Genomic DNA, 20,466 nt, shown 5'->3' with positions numbered 1-20,466 from the left:
ATCTTTTCTTTTAAATGATTCAGAATAGAGGGTTAGGGCCAAAGTTCTCCAAGTCAAGAGGAAGTTTCCCTCTGATATCACTGGCTATCATTGGTGAGCCCAGAGACCTTTACTGCACACTCAGGTAGGGAGCCTCCAAATAACTGAGAGCTCTGGATGGATCTCTGAAAGCAGGATGCCTTTAGATGTCCTTCAGAATGTCTGTTCTAACCATTCTGCCCAGCAATACAGCACGGGAAAAAAAAAGATCAGCACTAAGCAAAAAGTCTGAGACTCATACTTCAGACTTGTTCCAAGAGCAGAACCATTGCAGTTCCTGAACATGGAGAATGGAGCTCAGCATGGCTAGTCACCCATGGGTTGTTCTTAAGTATCTTTCATTACACTAACTAGCACACTTGCAAATAATCACACATAGCTTTTCAGGCCTGTAAAGTGGAATATAATTAAACCAGATGAAAAATAAAGTTCATTTGCAATCTTGGGACATACAAAATAGTGACATTTCCTGGATATGACTCCTCTACGTATTAACTTTGACCATGCTAAATGAAGTCATAATAGCCGGATGTTTGTGTGCTTCTACCAGCTGGCAGCCTTACCATCTGTAGGAGAAGGGTGGAGGAATTTTGGTATTCAAATTAGTTCTCTGTGGAGTCAGTCTGGAGGATATAAATATTGACAGACTTGTATCAAGCAGTTCTCTAATAAATGATTCCCACCAAAGAAAAATGGAATCATTTCATGCTCTGGCTTTAACAGCGGGAATTCTAGTTGCTTTCGTATTACTGGTTTTAATTGCAACTTACCGTAATTCCTTCAAGGTAGAGATTCCTCCTGATGTTGACCAGCCAGCAAAGCTTCGCTTATATCACTTCATGTATATTCTGATAGGAATTCTGGTAAGTTTATCATGCTCTGTGATATTATGATTTTCAGGAAAGGAAAAACTTCAGTAGAACTATGAAGATATGCATCTAAATATTGCAGTTATGTGTAATGAGAACCACAGAGTAACACAGATTCAAAGATAAAGGCCAAAGTTTGATTTGGGATTCTATTAATGTATATAAAAGTAGCCAGTATGAGGTGAGTTCTCTTAAATACTGAGATAACCATTCTTATGCCTCTGTTGTAATTTGATAGCCTTCTGTAATGAAATGATCGGTCCTGTGGATGACAGGAGGGCTGTGGAGATCGTTTATATGAATAATAATAACCAAACCTCCTGTATCTCAATACATTTTGATATATTTAAGGTGATTTCCTAAATTTTTAACTATCTGCAGTAATTTTCTTACTTGTGATTCTGTTCTTATTCCTGCAGTGACTGAATTACTGAAACTTAGCTAAATATCATAGAATCATGTAGGTTGAAAGGTACCTCCGGAGGTCATCTGATCTAACCTCCTAGCCAAAGCAGGTTCAGCTAGACCTCTTACCACTTATTATCATGTAGGTTGAAAGGTACCTCCGGAGGTCATCTGATCTAACCTCCTGGCCAAAGCAGGTTCAGCTAGATCTCTTACCACTTATTATTTAAGTACTTGTAAGCCACATGCACTGTGCTGTGTGCTTTGCCATCTGAGAGAGAAACAGCTTTTGCCCCAAAAGATTTCAAAGAAGGCAACACAGGAGCACATAAAAGCAGGCTAAGCCCTGTCACGTCTGGCACATAACACATTAAAAGAAAGCCTGCAGGAAAATTTCAGAGTGGTTTCATTAACATTTGTACAGAGCTCATCTGAAGTAAAGGTATTCTCTAATCCCCTACTTATACCTAATGAACACAGTAACTAGGGCTCATGTCCTGAAAGGTATTTGGGGCACTCTAAGCTATTAAAGCCTTATATGGGTTGCTTGAACTTACATAGCAGCATTCACCAAATCCAGTAATTGTCCCTGGGTCTCAAATGGCCACGGCCCCATGTACCTTTCTGCATTGTCTGGCATGAAAGAAGAGTCTGCTCTCCTTATGCATCTCACATTTCACGTTAAGCTATATACCAAGTTAATACCATAATATGCCCATAATATAATAATATGACTGTATATTATTAAGCTCTCTATGTTTCTATACTTGGTTGGATGAAAAGATTCTTTCAAATCATTATTTTTATCTGCTTTTACAGCTTCTAAATGGCTGTTATGGCATAGTACATATTTTATCTTCATTGATAATATGTTCCAGAAATTTCACCTTCCTTTTTCTAAATAGTTTTAAAGATGCATTTCACCATTTGCTATGCATTGAATCCATTCATTACCTAATTTTTTTTCCAAAACCTTTAGACATCTGCTGGTACTTTTGGTGAATTTCTAGGTTTATGTTTTTACTCACAGAAGCAGCCCTCATAGTGAGCACTTCACAGGTTTCTTACAAAGTTCACAATGCTTTGTGTATTGCCCATGTGCAATGAATGTATCCTGCTTATTCTGATGAACGCTGCTGTTCTTGTGCCAGCAACGTGTCTGTACTGTATGTTGCAGTAAAGACCTCTTTTTTCTGCAATACAGGGCAGTCTTTTCCTCTTTTCTTCCACCTTACTTGCGAGATGACTTAAAAATCCTGCATCAATGGTTAAATGTGTAGTTCCCACAGCATAGGTGTCATGCATACGATGCTCCTGCTGCACCTATCCACATACTCTGTCATAAAGAAATCAGTGACAGTCTCTAACGGAAGAGATGAGAGAAAGCCTCCTATCTCACATCCTAGCTTTTGTTTTAATCTATTCATACAGATCTGCATTTAGACTAACTGTACATACTGCACTGTGATATAAAGCTTTGATGATAATTATTTTGGCTGGCAAAGTGTAATGCTTCAAAGTGACTGACAGAAAGACTGTCTAATGTAGTGTTAAAGTCCATGAAGCTCAAATTGAGTATTTTTTTGCTAGCTGGTATGTGATTTCATAATTATTTTTGAAGTAAAAATCTGGTCCCCGTATGATCATCCACATAAAAAGTCAGAATTCAGGTGCTCCAGCAAATAGCTTTTCAAAGACCCTATTTTGCAAGAAAAGGTATGCCGACATGCTGATCTGGGTCCTCTTTCTCTTACACATATACACATTTTAGAACCTGGCTTATACAGTATGTTTCACACAGTAACACTGATCACATCTGTCTAGGAAAATGGTCACACCTTTTATTTTTTCAATGTATTCTTATTGGTTCTGAAGTATTTTGTAATTATTGATCAAGAAGCTTTTCAACAGAATACATACCAAATTCCCCACTCCCCTTCATGACAGTGTTTTCCCTGAAACTGAAGTTGTCAGGAACTCCTAATATAAGGAAAGGAAAGACAGTATTTAGATAGAATGCTCTGATGCCAAGTTTATCATATATACTACTCTCATTTGAAATCTCTGTAAAAATTCAGGGATGTTGGCAAGTACAGATGAGACTAAATGGCAATTCTGCCAACTTCAACCATTCTAAAGTTGTAACTCTGACAAAAAGGTTGACTTAAGAGTCATGAGAGTTTTTGAAAATTGCTGCATTTGGAAGGTTATATTGACCCTTTGGTTTTTGCTATGATTGCCCTGGCTCTTATATTAATTTTTCCCTTTGCCATGATACCTAAAAATGTGCGTTTTCCAATGTAAGGCCAGAACTGTATCTATCCATTTATCTCTGGGAACTGGGACTTAAAATACCCAAGCACTGTTGGAAGTTGTTGCATAGAGTGTTATGAAAAAACTCCAGATAATCTCTGGGTTCCTGTCTTTTTTTCTAAATTACTTTCTCTTCCATGGCTCATGGTGGTTTCTTCTCTTACTCCTCACCCAACTTGTTTATGGCAGCAGATTATTAGGAAGAAAGAATCTGTGCTGTTTGAAAAAGGCCTTGGTGAGAAACTGGGTGTTGCAGCACACTTGAACTCCATGAGATCTGCCTTCACCCATACGTGATAGCTGGGACAGTGCACCTAAGAAAGTTCTGCCCCTCTGTCATACTCTGGTGTTCTTTCACAGCAAAATTACCATGTAAGGTAAATAACTGAATGGTCTCTGTGACAGAGCAGATCTAAAAGGCCAAATACACAAGGCTGGAAAGAACAATTTGCAAAAGCATAGCTAGCCTTTAGTTTGTGAGGCATTGACACAGCAGTATACAGAGACTTCTGTTGCTTAGAAGAGAGCAACACAATTTGCAAATTGCTTGTGATGATTATCATAACTCCAGAAGAATGAATGATAATAGTCCGTAAGGCCAACTAAGTCACCATTTAATGGGAAGGGAAACATTGTCCTAGCAGGAAGTGCATCTGTTACGTGTTCAAAATAAAGGAGGATTGATGTGTGATCTTCAGGCTATCTTAATTATCAGCAGTTGACTGGCTTTGGGTAAGAAAATGTTTTCACATATTTAACAAACCTCCCCTGTCTTCAGAATATTTGCTCTCCCTGATTAGATGTAAGAGACTGACTGCAGAGCCATTTCACGACTACCTGTGAGATCTTGATCAAGGCAACAGTTTTGCTGATGGAGGAGATAAGATTCAGAACCATTTTCATCTGTTCTTCATTTAGGCCAGCAGCCCTTCATTATTGATTACAGGCAAAATTATTTTCTTAAATCTTGTTCTCACTGAGTCTGTGGCATGGACATGACCAGTAAGTCACCCAATTTTGCACGCAAACCAGTCTGAATCTCCTCCCAGTATGCTAAATGCTGTCATGCTAGGGACATTTTCATCTCACTTAACCTTAAATACTTTAATTGAGGCATCTGAAGTACACAGCTTCCCTTCATAATCAATGGAGATGAACAGACATCTCCAGAGCATGATTTAACACACCTGAAATCGGAACCGTCCTCAAGAAATGCCTCTTTCTCTTCACCGATCAGAAAAGGAGCCTCAGGCTTCATGACTCCTAACTTCCATGCCTAAGCAAATGCCTGCTGTTACTTGTGGTAAATCCAGATCAGGCAAATTAGAAGGTATTTATATAACACATTTCATGGAACAGGTATTACAACATTCTTCTAAAAATAATGGTATCTCAAATCATGAAGATGTACATTTTCACCTTCATAACTGAAATCACAAAGCTGCTAGAGTTATTTGTGGTAATCCTAAAAAGCAGCAAATAACCAACAGAATTATCCTAAATATAGTATAGAAAAAGGTAGCTTGTGGCACTTACAGAGTGGGAAGACTAGAATTCCCTATACTAATTTCTTATTTTTCCTATTACATCTATCTAGGCAAAGAACTTAGAAAGTCTGGGTATCACTGAGGAGCACACACTTCTAAGGTTGATTGCTGATGGACTGCCGGCAAGCAGGGATTCAAAGCTCTTCATAAAGGATCTGCATTTTGATGAGGTGCCAGTGAGGATTTACCTGCCAAGGGTACCATCTGCAAACAAACGGAGAGGCGTCCTCGTCTTCCATGGAGGATGTGGGATATTTGGAAGCATCAGTAAGGAACTGAAAGACAAAATATGATTATTTAGGATTGTTAACTATGTATTTTTTAAAACTCTCCTGAACCTAAGAAATGACTGAAGCTTAGTTTGAGAGATTGAGATAGAAAGCACTTAATGTGTATTTTTCCTTTTTAAACTCTTAATCTGCCCTTATTTAGTATCTAAATTATTTTTTAATAGGATATAGCACTCTGTTTAGGATACAGCATGTATATTTCTTACAGTAAGTGGTGCTGCTAAAGAAAAAAATTCTTTTTTTGTCTGTAAACCTTACAGAAGTTATTAACACCTGCATTCCTCCCTTTGACCTCTAACTGCAGCATGTTTACTGGGACTTCCACAAACAGTGTTCTCTGCAATTCAAGTGGCCTATAGCAGCCACATTAAAACGTGTGTCCCTGATGCATTAGTTATGTTGTCTTTTTTTTCCATTTTCCATTCAGTTTATTAAGAGACAGCAGATAATTTCAAACATAATCTAAAAAGTTCTAAAAGATACTGTTTCTAAAGGCAGTAGACATGCACACATATTAAATGGCACTAGAATTCTGTAACTGAAAGAACACATCATTGAGCAAATACCTGTAAACCAAATATTCTAAATGTACCAAATTCAGACGTAAGGTTGAAGGAAAATTCAACATATCTTTATATACATTAAAAGAGGCATATTTTTGCCTATAAGCTTCCCACAGAAAAATTATATAATTATATAATCAGACAATTTACTGTAACACAATTTGGATGCCTTAGATTTCTGCCTACGTTAGCCACACAGAAATACACTGATTTTGCAGGGAGCATACCAGCTGCACCCTTCATTCTTCAGAAAATAGTCAAATCTCTGTTTCAAATACACAATTTATTTAGACTTAACTGTAGTACTACAATTAGCATTCCCACAGCAGCAAAATGATGTCAGCCTCAGACACAGTTACTTAAAACAATGTAATAAGCTTTTACAAAGATCTCAAGCTATTTTATCATTACTGTCATTATTATATTACAACGACTCTAAGCAATTGTGCATTATAATTACAGAATGTTTTGGGCTGGAAGGGATCTTAAAAATCATCTAGTCCAACCCCTCTGCCATGGACAGGGGCATCTTTCACCAGCCAGGCTGCTTGAAGCCCCATCCAGCCTGACTTTGAACACTCCCAACGATAGGGCATCCTGTCCTAGGTGACCTGTTTTATTGCCTCACCACACCCATCACAAAAAATGTCTTCCTCATTTCCAATCTAATTCTGCCCCCTCTCAGATTAAAACCATTTCCCTCTGTCTAATCATAATAGTCATAATTCCTTATTTTCCTTACAGGTAAACAATCTCCCTAATTGCATGAATTTTACAGCGTGTCCTGATGATCAAAAATCTAGATTATTTTTATCCTAGAGAAAATTTGCGTAGCTCACTAAATAGGCAAGGGGCCCACATTCAATCACGGTAATATGTCATAACAAAATAAGGGTTGATATTGCTTCAAGTATTCTAAGATATTAATTACATTAACATTTGTTCTTCAGGAAGTCATGAAAGAATATGCCGGCACATAGCCAGAAAATCTGATTCAGTGGTTGTGTCTGTTGGGTAAGTGAGCTCCACCCAATATTACTCCCAGAATTAGACAGTTCGCTGCTTCCCCCGCTACCTCCCCCACCCCTCTGAACAGTGCCCATGCTATACTTACGTTTCTTAGAATATAAGAAAAGAAACTGAGCTCTAGTGTTGCCTGCCCCTATGTTGTTGACATGTGTGAGCAAGCACGTGCCACGCAATGACAATGAGAAATACCTGATGCAAGTTTATAAAGTTACAGAAATAATATGTATGCCAGCTGTTTTCAGAAGAACAAAGAGATTTACTAATTTCATGTTGTTATTGTCACAAAAATCATTGCCTTTCATAGTAAGGCTGTTCGATAGCTATAAGCTGTTTTCCTAACTTCAGGTTTTAATAGTTAGGGGGCTTTGGGGATGATTGTAAAGAGTAAATAATAAGTCTAAAATTCAACATTTTTTTAAAACTGTATGGACCACTGCTTCCTTTTAAGATGTTCTGCTTGTGGAAAATAACTGATGGTATGAAGAAACTTCAGTTTCCAATAAATTGTTCCATTAAAAAACTCATTGTTAAAGAATTTTACAAAGTTCAGAGGAACTGGTTTTGAGAATGAATTGCATATTCCATGTCTTGTCTGAGTAAGTCACGATGCATTTAAAGCAACTCTGAAATAAGATACTGATATCCTTTTATTCCTGGGTTATTACAAAAATTACTTTATGAATCCATTGAATTAATTTCACACAATAGTGAAAAAACAGAAAAGCAGAAGCAGTGTGCCTCAGCAAACAGTGAAAGGTTAAGAGAGAATGCCTGCACTGTTACCTCTGTAGTATTTATCTTTTCCTTATTAAACTTAACCTTCTCCAAAAAGCCCTAAGACCACAAATGCAGAGAAGAAAGAACATGGCTGTTAAAAATGTAGTCTTAAAGTAGTCTTATATGTCATTGGAATCAAAGCATACCACTTTAACTTGACTGGGTATCTGACTGTTATGCCTGCCTTCTTCTCATCATATGAAAGTAAGTTGTTAGTTAAGAAATAAACAGTTTGTTATTTTAACATTATTCCTCTGTAATTCATTTGTTCCAATTAATAAAATAAATAAAAGTATTGTCTACAGGAAGCTATTTTGTCACCACAGTACATTTACTGTGTGGTGGTTTATAATATATTACTAGATTTTCTTTTTATATTAAAAAGTATTAGTAATACACAATACTGGACTAATATATAATAATACAATAACCACTGTCCCCAGTGTAAAAAGCTCAGGAGCCAGAACTTGGTTGGATTTTGTGGATAAGCTGGACTGACCATAGCCATGCATACATCCAGGCTCAGGCCAAATGAGAGCATTGCAGACTTGCTGGCTGGTATGAACTTTCAGCCCAGGCAGGTGCACTCAGAGCAGGACTTGTGTAAATGTGTGGCTTTGTATAATGTGGGTGATTGGACTGCACTACTCCAGCCCTCATGCTCTTGAATTACGCTGGAATAAACCCCAATGATTAATGGTCTCTGTATTTTGACAGAAATGGGAGGGGAAGCTGTTCTGGCTTGCTTCAGCATGCAAAACTTTAAATCAGCAATACTGGTTTTGGTGAGGTTTTGTAAATATATGAGATGCATTTAAAATAACACATTCAAGCAATTTACAAATCTATGTTATTTGTAATAATAGCTGTCTTTTGTACATTTCAGGTATCGTTTATCTCCTGACCATAAGTATCCAGCCCAAACTCTGGACTGTCTCGCTGCTACTGTATACTTTTTGAAGACCGCAGAAAACTATGGGGTGGATCCTGATCGGATTATCATTTGTGGGGATAGTGCAGGGGGCACTTTTACTGCTAGTGTTTGCCAAGAACTGGCAAATAGAAGAGATATCCCAAAGATACGTGCCCAGGTACTGATCTATCCACTTCTCCAAGCACTGAACTTTAATCTGCCATCTCACCAGAAAAATGCTTTTATTGCCTTCTTGTCCCAGGAACGTGCAGTCTATTTCGTTCTGAAGTACCTGAACAAGGATTGCTCTATGAAGGAAGCTATTTTGGCCGGCTCTCATGTTCCTGAGAGTATACATTTAAAATACAGGAAATGGATAAATCCAGATCTTATCCCAGAGGTATTTAGACTAGACTATAAGCCACCATTACCCACTTCATTTTTACCTCAAGTTCATGAAGAAACAAAAGAACTGTTTGAGACAAGATTTTCCCCACTGTTAGCAGAAGATGCTGTTGTTTGCTGCCTACCTGATACTTGTATAATTACCTGTGAGCATGATGTGCTCAGAGATGATGGGTTGTTGTACAAGAAGCGTTTAGAGGACAACAATATAAAAGTGACCTGGCACCACATACAAGAAGGCTTCCACTGTGCACTGGGATTTTTTGGTTATGGTATTTTCTCTTTTCCATCATCAAGTAAAATTGTGAATCACACTGTAAACTTTATAAAAGGTTATTAAAATGTCTTCTTGAATACAGTGTACTGGTATGCAGAGTGTATTTCAATTAACTATTTACTAGCTATTTGTACATTAGAATCTAGTAGGGAAATAATAAGATTAGCATGGTCTGCTGCATTCTGATTTTCAGTTGCTATTACTTGCAAACATGATGTATTTTTCATCTTTTTTAAAAAAACATTAATAGGTATTAACTAACATTAAAACATCTTGTTTTGCTGTTCTTTTCTTATATTGCAAGAATTTTAATTCTCTTCTTATGTCAAAGGATAAAAACTCACCATGGCAAATCCACCCCTCCTAACATTTTAAAGCATGCAATACATGAGTCATCAGCAACATGCATATGCATATCCACATAATACATGCAACATCAGCATGACAGCACAGACAAAATGCCAACCCCCAGTGCCTCTGGAGACTGGAGAGACTTTCAGTACTTCTGAGATGAGTAGTAATCATCGTCAGACTATGCGTACAGGTAACCAATCACTTTGGACCTGGCTGTAAAATCAGAAGGAGGGAATTGGCGGTACTTACAAATCTGATCTTGAAGGGCAACAGGTGACCCAGAAGGGAGGTACAGAAATGTAAGCTGTACGAGATGCCTATCTGTATAAATATCTGAGACTGGCAGCAGAGATGAAGCAAGGGAGAACTGTACAAATATAACTGAATGTCCTCTAAACTATATTCTATAAAGTTCCTTTCTGAGAAGCATTTGGTTGTATTCAGGGAAGACGGAGACATATTGGTTTTTGCCTTTTTGTAATTAGACAAATAATCAACTTGCTTACCTGGAATTTAGGGAGAAAGTATGTAAACAGCACGTGAGCTGCCAAAACAATTTCTGCAAATATCAAAAACATGAAGGAAAAGAAAAATCTGAGCTCAATTGCTACATTGCTTATTAGGACAGATCCACCTTTGCTAAACACAGATGCCAAGATAATTGACATTGCATGTCAAAATAGCTGGCCACGCAATGCCTAGGAATTGTAAAATATTTATTCATTGTTATGCAACCACCTTGCACTTGTAATATCTATGTACACACAAGTGTGGAAAGAGGTTAGTACGTATCTTCATCCTCTGCCAGCCAAACTGTGAGTAGGAAGAAAATGGTGGGTTAAATTCTTCCCATTGTCACCATATTAATTAAACACAGTGACAAGTTAGCAGTTACAAATCTCTGGAGTAACATGTTGTTACTTGTGAATTCTTGTTCCACAGTCCCTCTCAGCAAAATGAAATTATGTTTCTTCATGCTCTGTTGACACAACAGACAAAGAAATTCTTCCAGGAGTAAACAGCATGATAAAATTCCAGATGTTCCACTGTTTGAGGATTTCAGGATTTGCCTTGGTTATGCAAACTGATGTGACACTGGGGATTTGTTTTGGTTTCTGGTCTCAAGATGAAGGGTGGCTTGCCAGCTTACGTGTTGGTATCTGAAGCTAGGCCACCAGAGTTTGTATCTGCTGTAAAAGCTATGCAGAGCTGGACAATATTTGAGCAGTTAATCCATGGCTGTTCTGCCATGGCTGTACTGTTATCTGGACTAAGCAAGCTGGCTTAAAGTTAGTTTTGGCATGTCTTCACAAACTTTACTCAGACCTGTGACAGTCATTAGATTTATCTTTATTCAGGATCATTTTTATTCCTGTATCACTCTTCTTTGCATCTTCTGTAGCAGGCTTGCTCTTTTGATGCTTCTTTGCAGGTACCAAGATGGTTGGAATTGCTAGAACTAAGGATATCCATACAGTTTCACCTTGTACGTTGTAAGTTATGAGATGATCACATATGATCTCATACTATTTTACACACATCTCATTCAGTGCAGCGTGTATTATACTCCTTGTCAGTTCAGCAAGCCAATACTTGTTTTCTCTCCATTACTCAATCTCCAGACTTAGGCCTCATTTATGAGCCAATGTCCAAACTCTACACTGATCTACTTGTGAGTTTTTTCTGCGGTCCTTTATCTGTAAGTATTTAATTTACTACAAATACTAATAAATGTAGCTTTATAATACGTCAGTGGTATTACTGCCTCTCTTGAACTCATGCATTTTAATTTGTATTGAGGGTTATAACCATGGTAGTACAGAGGGGTAAGTAAAGAACAGCAAGTGCTGAAACAATGTATTCGTTTTTCAGTAGTGATTCCCATATCTTCTAAATTTAGAAAGTTACAAGATCTAATTGTATCCATGGAACTTCCTATCCTCTAATTTATTTTAACTAACTACAGATCTGCTATGTGTCTTGCATTGCTAAGACAGAATACTTGTTCATTTGAACACATTTTATAGTTTCCGAAGTTTGGTATTGATTTTCAAGTACTTAAAATACAATCAATGACAAACTTACACTGCACCTACAGAATTACGCACATTACTGTCTTTTCACAAGGAATTATACCTACAAGTACACATGGATACAAGTATGCACACACAAGTTACCACACAAAATAGGCCATTAACAGATCCTGTCAATGCTTTGCATAGGAGTTTACAGCTAATGGCAGTCAGAGCATGTTGGTGAGGACTTGACTAGGCTAGTTCAGTGCTCCAGCTCAGACCTGAAGCACCAGGTAGCTCTCACACTCTGCAGGACTCCAAAGGAGCTTCCTGGGTCAGGCAGCACCTTCTCTCAGGAATGTTTCCCAGTATCCGAGTCCAGGCATCTATCCAGTCACACTTGGTGTGTCTGAGTCTAAGCAGGTGAGTACCCAGTTGCCACCTACCAGCACCATGATTCAGAGACAGGCAGAGTTCTTGCAAACACCTGGAGACCACACAAGGAAATATTTCATACATGTTGCAACTGGCTCAGTCTCTGTCTCCCCTTAGCATGTGCAGCTACATAACAGAAAAGAAGCTTAAGGGTGCCAGCCCAGCACTGACAAGATTTCAGGCACTGACATTTAGCTCTTCACTGGAAATTAATAAGAAAGGGAGTTCCTGGGGTCGGAGAAAATGGGATTTTGGCCTCGGGGGCCAAGGCCTCTGGTGTATCGCACAGGAGAAAGAGATAAGGTTAAAATATCAGAAGCCAGAGAGAGCATACCTTTGAAAGATTTAGGTAATGGTTCTCCATTCTGGGACTCAAGCAAACTTGTAAATTGCTGAGTGTATGCTTATAAAACATTAAGCATTACCTGTGTAATGCAATGCCCAAAGGAAAAAACAGTCTATTACTTCAGGAACCAACTACTTTGTTTCTTTTACAGCTGATACCAGATTCCCGCACATCCAGATTTTGTGTGGAGCCTCTGGGGTTGGTGGGCATGCTGGAAGGTCTGGAGCCAGTTAATATGCCCGGCTACCATAAGGACTGGTACCAAAAAGATTTAGAAAAGAGATGAACAATAGGTGGCAAGAATCTTAGTAAAAGGATCCGTCACAAGTGTCAGGAGACTTCTTAGATCCCCAGAGGGGCCAAATCTGATAAGTATACTTGGACCACACCTAACTCATTGGGACAGCACAGTTCAGCACAAAGCTGATTAACTACTTTCACTATTAAACACTAAAGAAGTGAGCTGCAACCATGTTTTGTGTAACAGTATTTCCTAATGATCTTCTCCGAGCTATAAGAAAGCTGAACCCTATATGCACCTTGGTCCTGACAGGTCTGAATTCACCGCTTCCATTTCCCAGGAGAGTGTCCCAATCACCAGGCAACGTGCCTTTCATCAACATCCCTTATTGAGCTGGGTGACTATATCACGTGCCACATGGAAGAAGAAACAAAAAGCAACCTGATTTTACACCTAGCATGTAAATAACCTTCTGGCAAGGGAGGGAGAGGGAAGGGGGACACTGAGAAATGAAAGTCTGCAAAGAGTTGTTGGATAAAATGAAGAAACAGTTTGGCCAGAGGGAGCAGAACATGGAATCAGCTTCTGCTCAGAGAGCACATTACAAGACTTGAAAATGAAGTTCCTTCCTGTTTATTCTAAACAATTAATAATAAAAAAAGTTTCTAAAGTCAGGAATCAAGTCTGAGGTCTTCCTACACAGGTCATGGATTTTGAATTCTAAAGATCTGGGATTCTCTGTGTTTAGTTTAATGTTAATATACATGTCAAGTTCAGCTCATTCCTTGTACTCTTATTTATTTATTTATTTATCTATCTATCTATTTATTTATTTATTTATTTTTAAGTTTTACACACCCATTTACCCATACTGGTATTTTTCAGAGTGACAATCTGTTGCCTTCACAGTTTGAGCAGACTGGTCAAAAGACACTGTTCCCAAAGGTGACATTGTATGGACCGAAAAAGCCTTGCTTTATACATGCTTTACTTCACGTTAAATCTTATTACTAATGATTTGTGCACTGAAAAATATGTTTGTTCCAGAGGAAGGCACAGATTCTAAAGCTCACCACAGAGTACACAGAAAAGAACGCGCTGCTGATGCCTAGTCATTGCTACTAGCATTGAAACCATGAAGTCCAAGTCTAGTTTTCATTAGCTGGAATCATATCTCTACCTGGAATGACATCTGTAAGTAATATATTAATAAGAAAACAGAGACAGCAGTACTGTAAGGCTCAACCAAGAGGCTGTTAAAAAACCAAACACAAACCAAACAAACATAACTGCTGGAGAAAATCTACCCAGGAGGATGAAGCAAGCTGCAAAGCACTGACACTTCAGGCTCTAGCTGCTTCTGGTTCCATTAGACTCAAAGATGCAACAGCATAGCAGTGCACAAAATCAGTCATCAAAGATGATGAAATGTGTTTGCGACACTGAAACCCTGATTTCATTAAAAAGTCTAAAGAAGGAAGGTGTGGAAGCACAATAAACCAAGGAACTGAGCAGCTCTGAAGATGACTACTACGAAACCCTGTTTCACAGGAACTCAGAAATAATACAGACTTGACTGCATTCAAGAACTAGGGAGAGACATAAGTTTTTGTCTTCTTTTAACACTGATGCTACAAATGATACATCAAGTACGGCTTCTATATTGATAGGCAGAGACTCAGAACATGTTAGCTGCAAATACGAAAAACTGCTTATGTAAGCCTCTCCCACAACTAATTGTTACTGCCTGTTTAATTGTATGGTTTGATTGCCACACACTTTCATCTTCCTATTGGCATTTTTAAAAGCTGAATGATGGGATATGAAGAGAATTGCTAATCCTTTGCCTTTACCTTCAGAAATCCTTCAAAAGCCAGAGGGGGAAAGAAGCCACAGCTGGTTCTTCTGTTTGGCTCCTAACACTACAGTGAGATGGAACTCCTCCTAGTGACTTTTCTGGCTGTTTTGACTGTCTTTGTGGCAATGGCATTCTATTATGAACACCCCACGGCAGACATCCCTCATGGAATTAGTCAGCGCCGAAAGCTTTACCTTTTTCATTACATCCTGAACTTCGGGTTTGGTCTGGTAAGTAAAACTTCATTAAAGCTGGAGTTTTTAATTTCTGATAGAGGGGTAATGGATTGCTGAGGTTTTTTTAGAATCAGTGTTTAAATATATTGGAAATATGCCACTGGATTTATTTGGTGATGTGAGAACCACTGCAGATACCTTCAGCTCAGCTGGATGTAACAGACTCTGCTGCTTGCTACAGAGCACCAAAGGTAACAATATGGAAAAATAAAATTCTGCAGACTGTGTAATTCCCAGTGTTTTCTGATGGCCTGTGTTTTAGCTTTTTAATCCTGTTGCCTCGATGCACTGCTGGAAGGCTTCAGAAGCTTACTGCACTGTATATGTGGAACTTCTGCGCTGTGTAACACAGTGCTTACTTACAGAAGGAGCAACTAAATAATGTTTATGACTTCAGCTCCTTTCTACAGCTGTGTACTCTGAGCCTTCTGAAAGACAACTGCCACACTCATCATCTTTTGCCTTTCAATATGTCTATATGATTTTCTTTTTTGAGATAGTACACATAGTATTAAAGCTGTCTTTCTCTGTCATTGTTTTTGGCACATTTTTGATCCTCCCTTGTTTTTCATACTTGCTTCGCTTCAAAACTAAAATGTGACTTCTACTTGTCTTTCTGTTTCAACACCTATTCTTTGCTGAATTAACTGTTGCCTCTGTCATTTTAAAAACACTTCTGTGATACCTAAAATCAAGCTTCTTTTCTTTTAGTTCTTTGAATTGTAAAAAAAATAATCAGTTTCTTTGACTTGAGTATCACATTTCACTTCAATTTCATGTTCCAATGTTTTTTCTTCCTCCCTTTCCCTGCTACATTGCTTATGAAGTTTTGTTTGAAGTCAGCCAGTAAGCTCCTACGAACTGACTCATCACGTCTCTGGAGAAGTGCCCCACCCGGGCCTGAACACTGCTGCCACAGCAAAGCAATGCAGTGAAACAGAAGAGCAACACAAGTCAAATTAAATTTTCTACATCTACTCTACAATGTGTGGACTTCAACATTTTCAAAACACTGTATGAATACTCCTTATTCATCAGACAAATTTTATCTTTGTGTAATTCATATGGAAAAAGCTGAACTTCAGAATTTGGAAATAAAATGGTGATTAATGTGGTTTTTAACTTCTGATCTTATAATTTTGTACCTTTTCTGATGACCTCTTCTGAGAGGCCAAGCGAAAGCATTGTACCACATCATCTAAAGAAGCAGAAAGATAAGAATATTAATGTATGGTTATACAAAAGTTTAAATGCAAGTGAAGTCAGAGTCACGTAGCAACTTGTGGTATTGCTGTTGGGCAAATTAGTTATGCCAAAGTAGCCAAATCCTTTCAAAGATTGTCACAATGTCAAAACTGCAGGGGAAATTAAAGTCTACTAGCATATCTAGTCTTCAGCTGGGACAAAAGATGCACGTGATGTAACTGGAGAGAAAGCAGTTTGAAGTAGTTGTGTCCGATCTAATAGATTTTGTGAGAGGATGTCTGCATTCACCTATGAGGATACACTTAAATAAACCCCTCCTCACCTTAAAGTTAATACAACTTCTTCACTAAAAAATTCATTAACTCATCCTTTATTTTTTCACCCAATATTCAGTCTATAAGAAGAAAAACTGACATATTGGTAAAGCTAAACAATCGACAGGCGACTTACAACTGATCCTGTCTTGGTAATAGAGGGACTGGTTAAATTATGCTACCTACCGCGTCAATAATTGTGTAAGCTTCTTGTACCCAGTTTATTCCAGCAATGATTTAGGTAGAAGAGCTGGCATGAAGTGCAGTCAGGTTCTGGGGTGCACACGGTAGGCCTGTGTACCTGTGTACAGAGGCCAGAGGACCCTAACACCACAGATAGCACAGCTCTGTCACATCCCTCCCACAGACATTGCTCTGTGCATGTTGCTGCAAACCCTAGTCCTGTGCTTGAGCATGTCTCTGGGCCCCCACTCCTAAGCCAAGACAGACATCTGCACTAATCTGTGGTTTCTTTCCCTTTATTAATAGGGCAAATTTTTGGACAAAGTAGGTATCACCTCAGAGGTCCATTTCCTCAGGGCTGCAATGGATGGAGTACCACCATTAAAAGACAAACATCTTTTTATCAAGGACTTACGGTTTGAAAAGGTTAAAGTAAGAATTTACCAGCCAAAAATGTCAACCACTGGCCAAAGAAGAGGAATCCTTTATTTTCATGGAGGAGTTGGACGGTTTGGAAGCATACGTAAGTAATATAAATAGTATGACCTATAACTAAAAATACTATGCAGTTTCTGATCTGATTCAGTATTTCTTACATGACAAGAAGAGTTAGTAGGTTAAGCATTATAAATAACAAAATTAATTTCAGGACAGCAGAGTAATTTTATTTATATGCAGTGGGAATCATGTTAAATTCTCTTTACATAGGTTGTGTATCCAGAACTTTTAATATCTGATCATTTATAATGCCTGTTTTCTTCCTTCTTCATGCTTATGAGAAAAGTTGAAAATCTCATTAGAATTTTATTTCTTAAAGAACCCAGTCTGTGTTCACATGTATGTACAAGCTTATGTGTATGTGTGTATACTGCTGTGTCTTCACAGTGGCAAAACAAGGAAAAAAAACGTTTTGGTATTTGAATTGGAAAGGCCTAAGAGATTAGACAGCAGCACATGCACAGGAAAAATCCTTGTGCTAGGTTTAGCAGGGGGAGTTCATGTTGCCGGTTTTTTTAAAATAACTTCTCACCTGCAATACTGCTTTAGAAGTGGCAGCAGTGGTGCCTTCTATTAACTGACTTTTCAAAGAGAAGAATGAAACAATACAATACATTCATGTAAATTCCAGGGGGTTTACTGGCAAGAAGATTCCCCCAGAAGTAATGAAATGGTGAGCAATGTCCAGATTAGACCATGCTACAATAATAGAATTACAGTGTAGTATTAATCACAGAATAGAGAGAAGAATTTCAGAATGGTTTCATTCAAATTGGTTTTAACGCAAGTTACAGATCCATTGAAATATTTTGTTTTACAGGGGCCTATGAAAGAACATGCCGCTATTTCGCTAGAAAAAGCAATTCAGTGGTTGTGTCTGTTGGGTAAGTGGAGTCAATCCAGACACACAATACGATAGCCATTTGTGCCTCCTTCTAGGTTTGTAAGTCTTTACTACATAGTCACAATCCTTGTAAAGTGCATACAGTACTTACATTTAATAATCACATGTGTTTCACAGCACTAATTACTCTTAGGAAGAATTAGTCACCTAATCTCCAATTGCTTATTTCCAAATAAAATTCATTATAATAATTTTCTAATTTGTAGCCACCACTAAGAGGTAAGGATGGTTTTGTCTCCTAAAGCTGTATCCAAACCACCTATAAGGTGAAAGCCAACACTGTGCCTGAAGTATAACTGTTCCTGTAAAAGCACAGTTGCCCAGACTACTAAACACTCACTTCAGTGAGTAGTTCTGAAAAACTGGTGGAGGGATATCCACATTTAACTTGCAATCAACCTGCGATTGATTTCAAACATCAAAAATATTTTTCTGATGAGCTTTTAAAGGAAGCAATTTCTAAAAGTTCAGGAAAAAAGTTGGTGTCTTAGAAACTGATTAAAATTGCACTAACTAGTGTTTACATCCTAAAATACTTGAACAATTAACTCCTATTGATTCTGTTTATAAAGAACTCAGCTGATAAAAAAACACTGAAAACCTTTCCTATTTTCATTATCAATTTCCTGTGCTCATATTCTCTAACAATTTGTTGGGAAACGTTCACTGCAATTTCTAATTAGAATTGCTGATAACTGATACAGTTCATATCAAGGCCACACATACTGGTCTTGCCACCTAATTCTACAATGACCCAGCCTGTGCCTTCAGTCACCTAAGAGATAGGGAAAGGAGTATTCTGCAAAGATGTTTGAGGGAGTCAGTACACTATTAACAACAATAGCAAATAATACATAAGAAAGCAATAACTGATAAATTCTATTGCTGTCATTATCTCAGAATATTTTCCTGTCTTCAGAAAGAAATACATGAATGAAAAGATGACAAGAGGACCATTCACTAGATATGACTATGTTAAAACACTTTAACTCATATTTAGGTATCGCTTAGCTCCCGAGTATCCATATCCAACCCAGTCTGAGGATTGTGTCACTGCCACCGTACACTTTATGAGGACTGCACAGGAATATGGAGTAGACCCTTCCCGCATTATCATCTGTGGAGACAGTAGTGGAGGTACACTCACTGCTGCTGTTGCACAAGCACTGGTGAACAGAAGAGATCTCCCAAAGCTGAGAGCACAAATCCTAATATATCCTTTTCTCCAGTGTGTAGACTTCAATTTGCCTTCTTATCAGCAGAATAAGGGAGTCCCCATTTTGTTAAAGGAACGAACCCTTGCTCTTGGTTTGAAGTATCTTAATAAAGACTTGTCTGTCATGGAAGCAGTGTTCAAAGGTTGTCATATTCCAGAAGATTTGCAACTTAAGTATCAGAAATGGATAAACGTTGACTGCATCCCTCATGAGTTTAAAACAAGAGGCTACAAACCAAGTACAAAGCATCCTTTCTCAGAAGAAGTCTATGCAGTGGTCAAGCCTATGTTTGACACTGTTTTTTCACCACTGCTAGCTGAAGACAGTGTTATTGCTCGACTTCCTGAGACTTTCATTTTGACCTGTGAATTTGATGTGCTTAGAGATGATGGACTGCTGTACAAGAAACGATTAGAGGATCATGGTGTAAAAGTGACCTGGTGCCATCTGCAAGAGGGATTCCATGGAACATTATTCTTAGCTCTTTATGGTAAGGTGATAGGATTCCGGTCTGGAAATAAAGGCCTGGAAAAGATAGTACATTTTCTAAGATTGATGTAAAATTCCATTTCTTGCTTTCCTTTCCTGATTCCTGTCTCTTATTGCCTGCAAAGATTTTTAAAAAATACCCTCTATTTTCCTATTAAATCATCTTCTTAAATTTCTGCAGTGCATCTGTATTCTTTTTACCCAATAAATCAACTTGGTGATTGCTTTTGCTTCGTCTTCTCTTACGAGAGGCAAAATCAGGTAAACTTACCTTTCTTCTACCACCTCTTCAAAGTTTTCTCCTGTGCCCATAAAAGATCTGGTCTCCATGGCAAGTGTTCTGTAATGACGTTTGGCTCAATAAAGTTCTGGTAATATTAAAACACAAACCGCAATTTGAGGACTACTTGGGGCAGGTAACGGAATGAATCATGGAAGGTTAAGTGTATAATGAGCACAGTTAATGATTTATTAAAGCCTACATCTGGTGAAAGCTGAATTTGAAGAATGCTTAAAGAGAATTGAATATAGTAGAAAAGATTTGAGCATAGACATAAAAGAAGTGGAAGGAAAGGAGGTCAGGAAAAGGGTTAGGCCTGAAACTACAGATGTTATAAAAAGTATTGGTTAAGGAATATAAAATCTGTTTTTAAAATCCTGTATATATCTTTTATATATAGATAAAGATATATGGGAATATACAGTAGTATCAGTTACTTTACAAAGAGCTTTGTATTAACTGT

The 20,466-nt window shown here is 38.0% G+C and overlaps 2 protein-coding genes across 2 annotated transcripts; both read left to right on the top strand.

The window, feature by feature from the left end:
- Positions 1-731: 731 nt before the first annotated feature.
- Positions 732-9,490, top strand: LOC102059059 (arylacetamide deacetylase-like 4). The gene is made up of 4 exons (XM_005437124.1): positions 732-902; positions 5,224-5,440; positions 6,977-7,040; positions 8,719-9,490. Exons 1-4 carry the CDS (start codon positions 732-734, stop codon positions 9,488-9,490), a joined length of 1,224 nt encoding a protein of 407 aa, XP_005437181.1.
- A 5,260-nt stretch (positions 9,491-14,750) lies between these two features.
- On the top strand, positions 14,751-19,795 carry LOC102059230 (arylacetamide deacetylase-like 4). The gene is made up of 4 exons (XM_014278275.2): positions 14,751-14,906; positions 16,922-17,138; positions 17,934-17,997; positions 19,018-19,795. The coding sequence occupies exons 1-4, from the start codon at positions 14,751-14,753 to the stop codon at positions 19,793-19,795; spliced, it is 1,215 nt and encodes a 404-aa protein (XP_014133750.2).
- Positions 19,796-20,466: the final 671 nt, after the last annotated feature.

The sequence above is a fragment of the Falco cherrug genome, chromosome 3 (genome assembly GCF_023634085.1).
Source record: "Falco cherrug isolate bFalChe1 chromosome 3, bFalChe1.pri, whole genome shotgun sequence".
In the NCBI taxonomy this organism is placed as follows: Eukaryota; Metazoa; Chordata; class Aves; order Falconiformes; family Falconidae; genus Falco; species Falco cherrug.
Note: the sequence above shows the minus strand (reverse complement) of the source record. Positions and strands in the feature narration are given on the sequence as shown.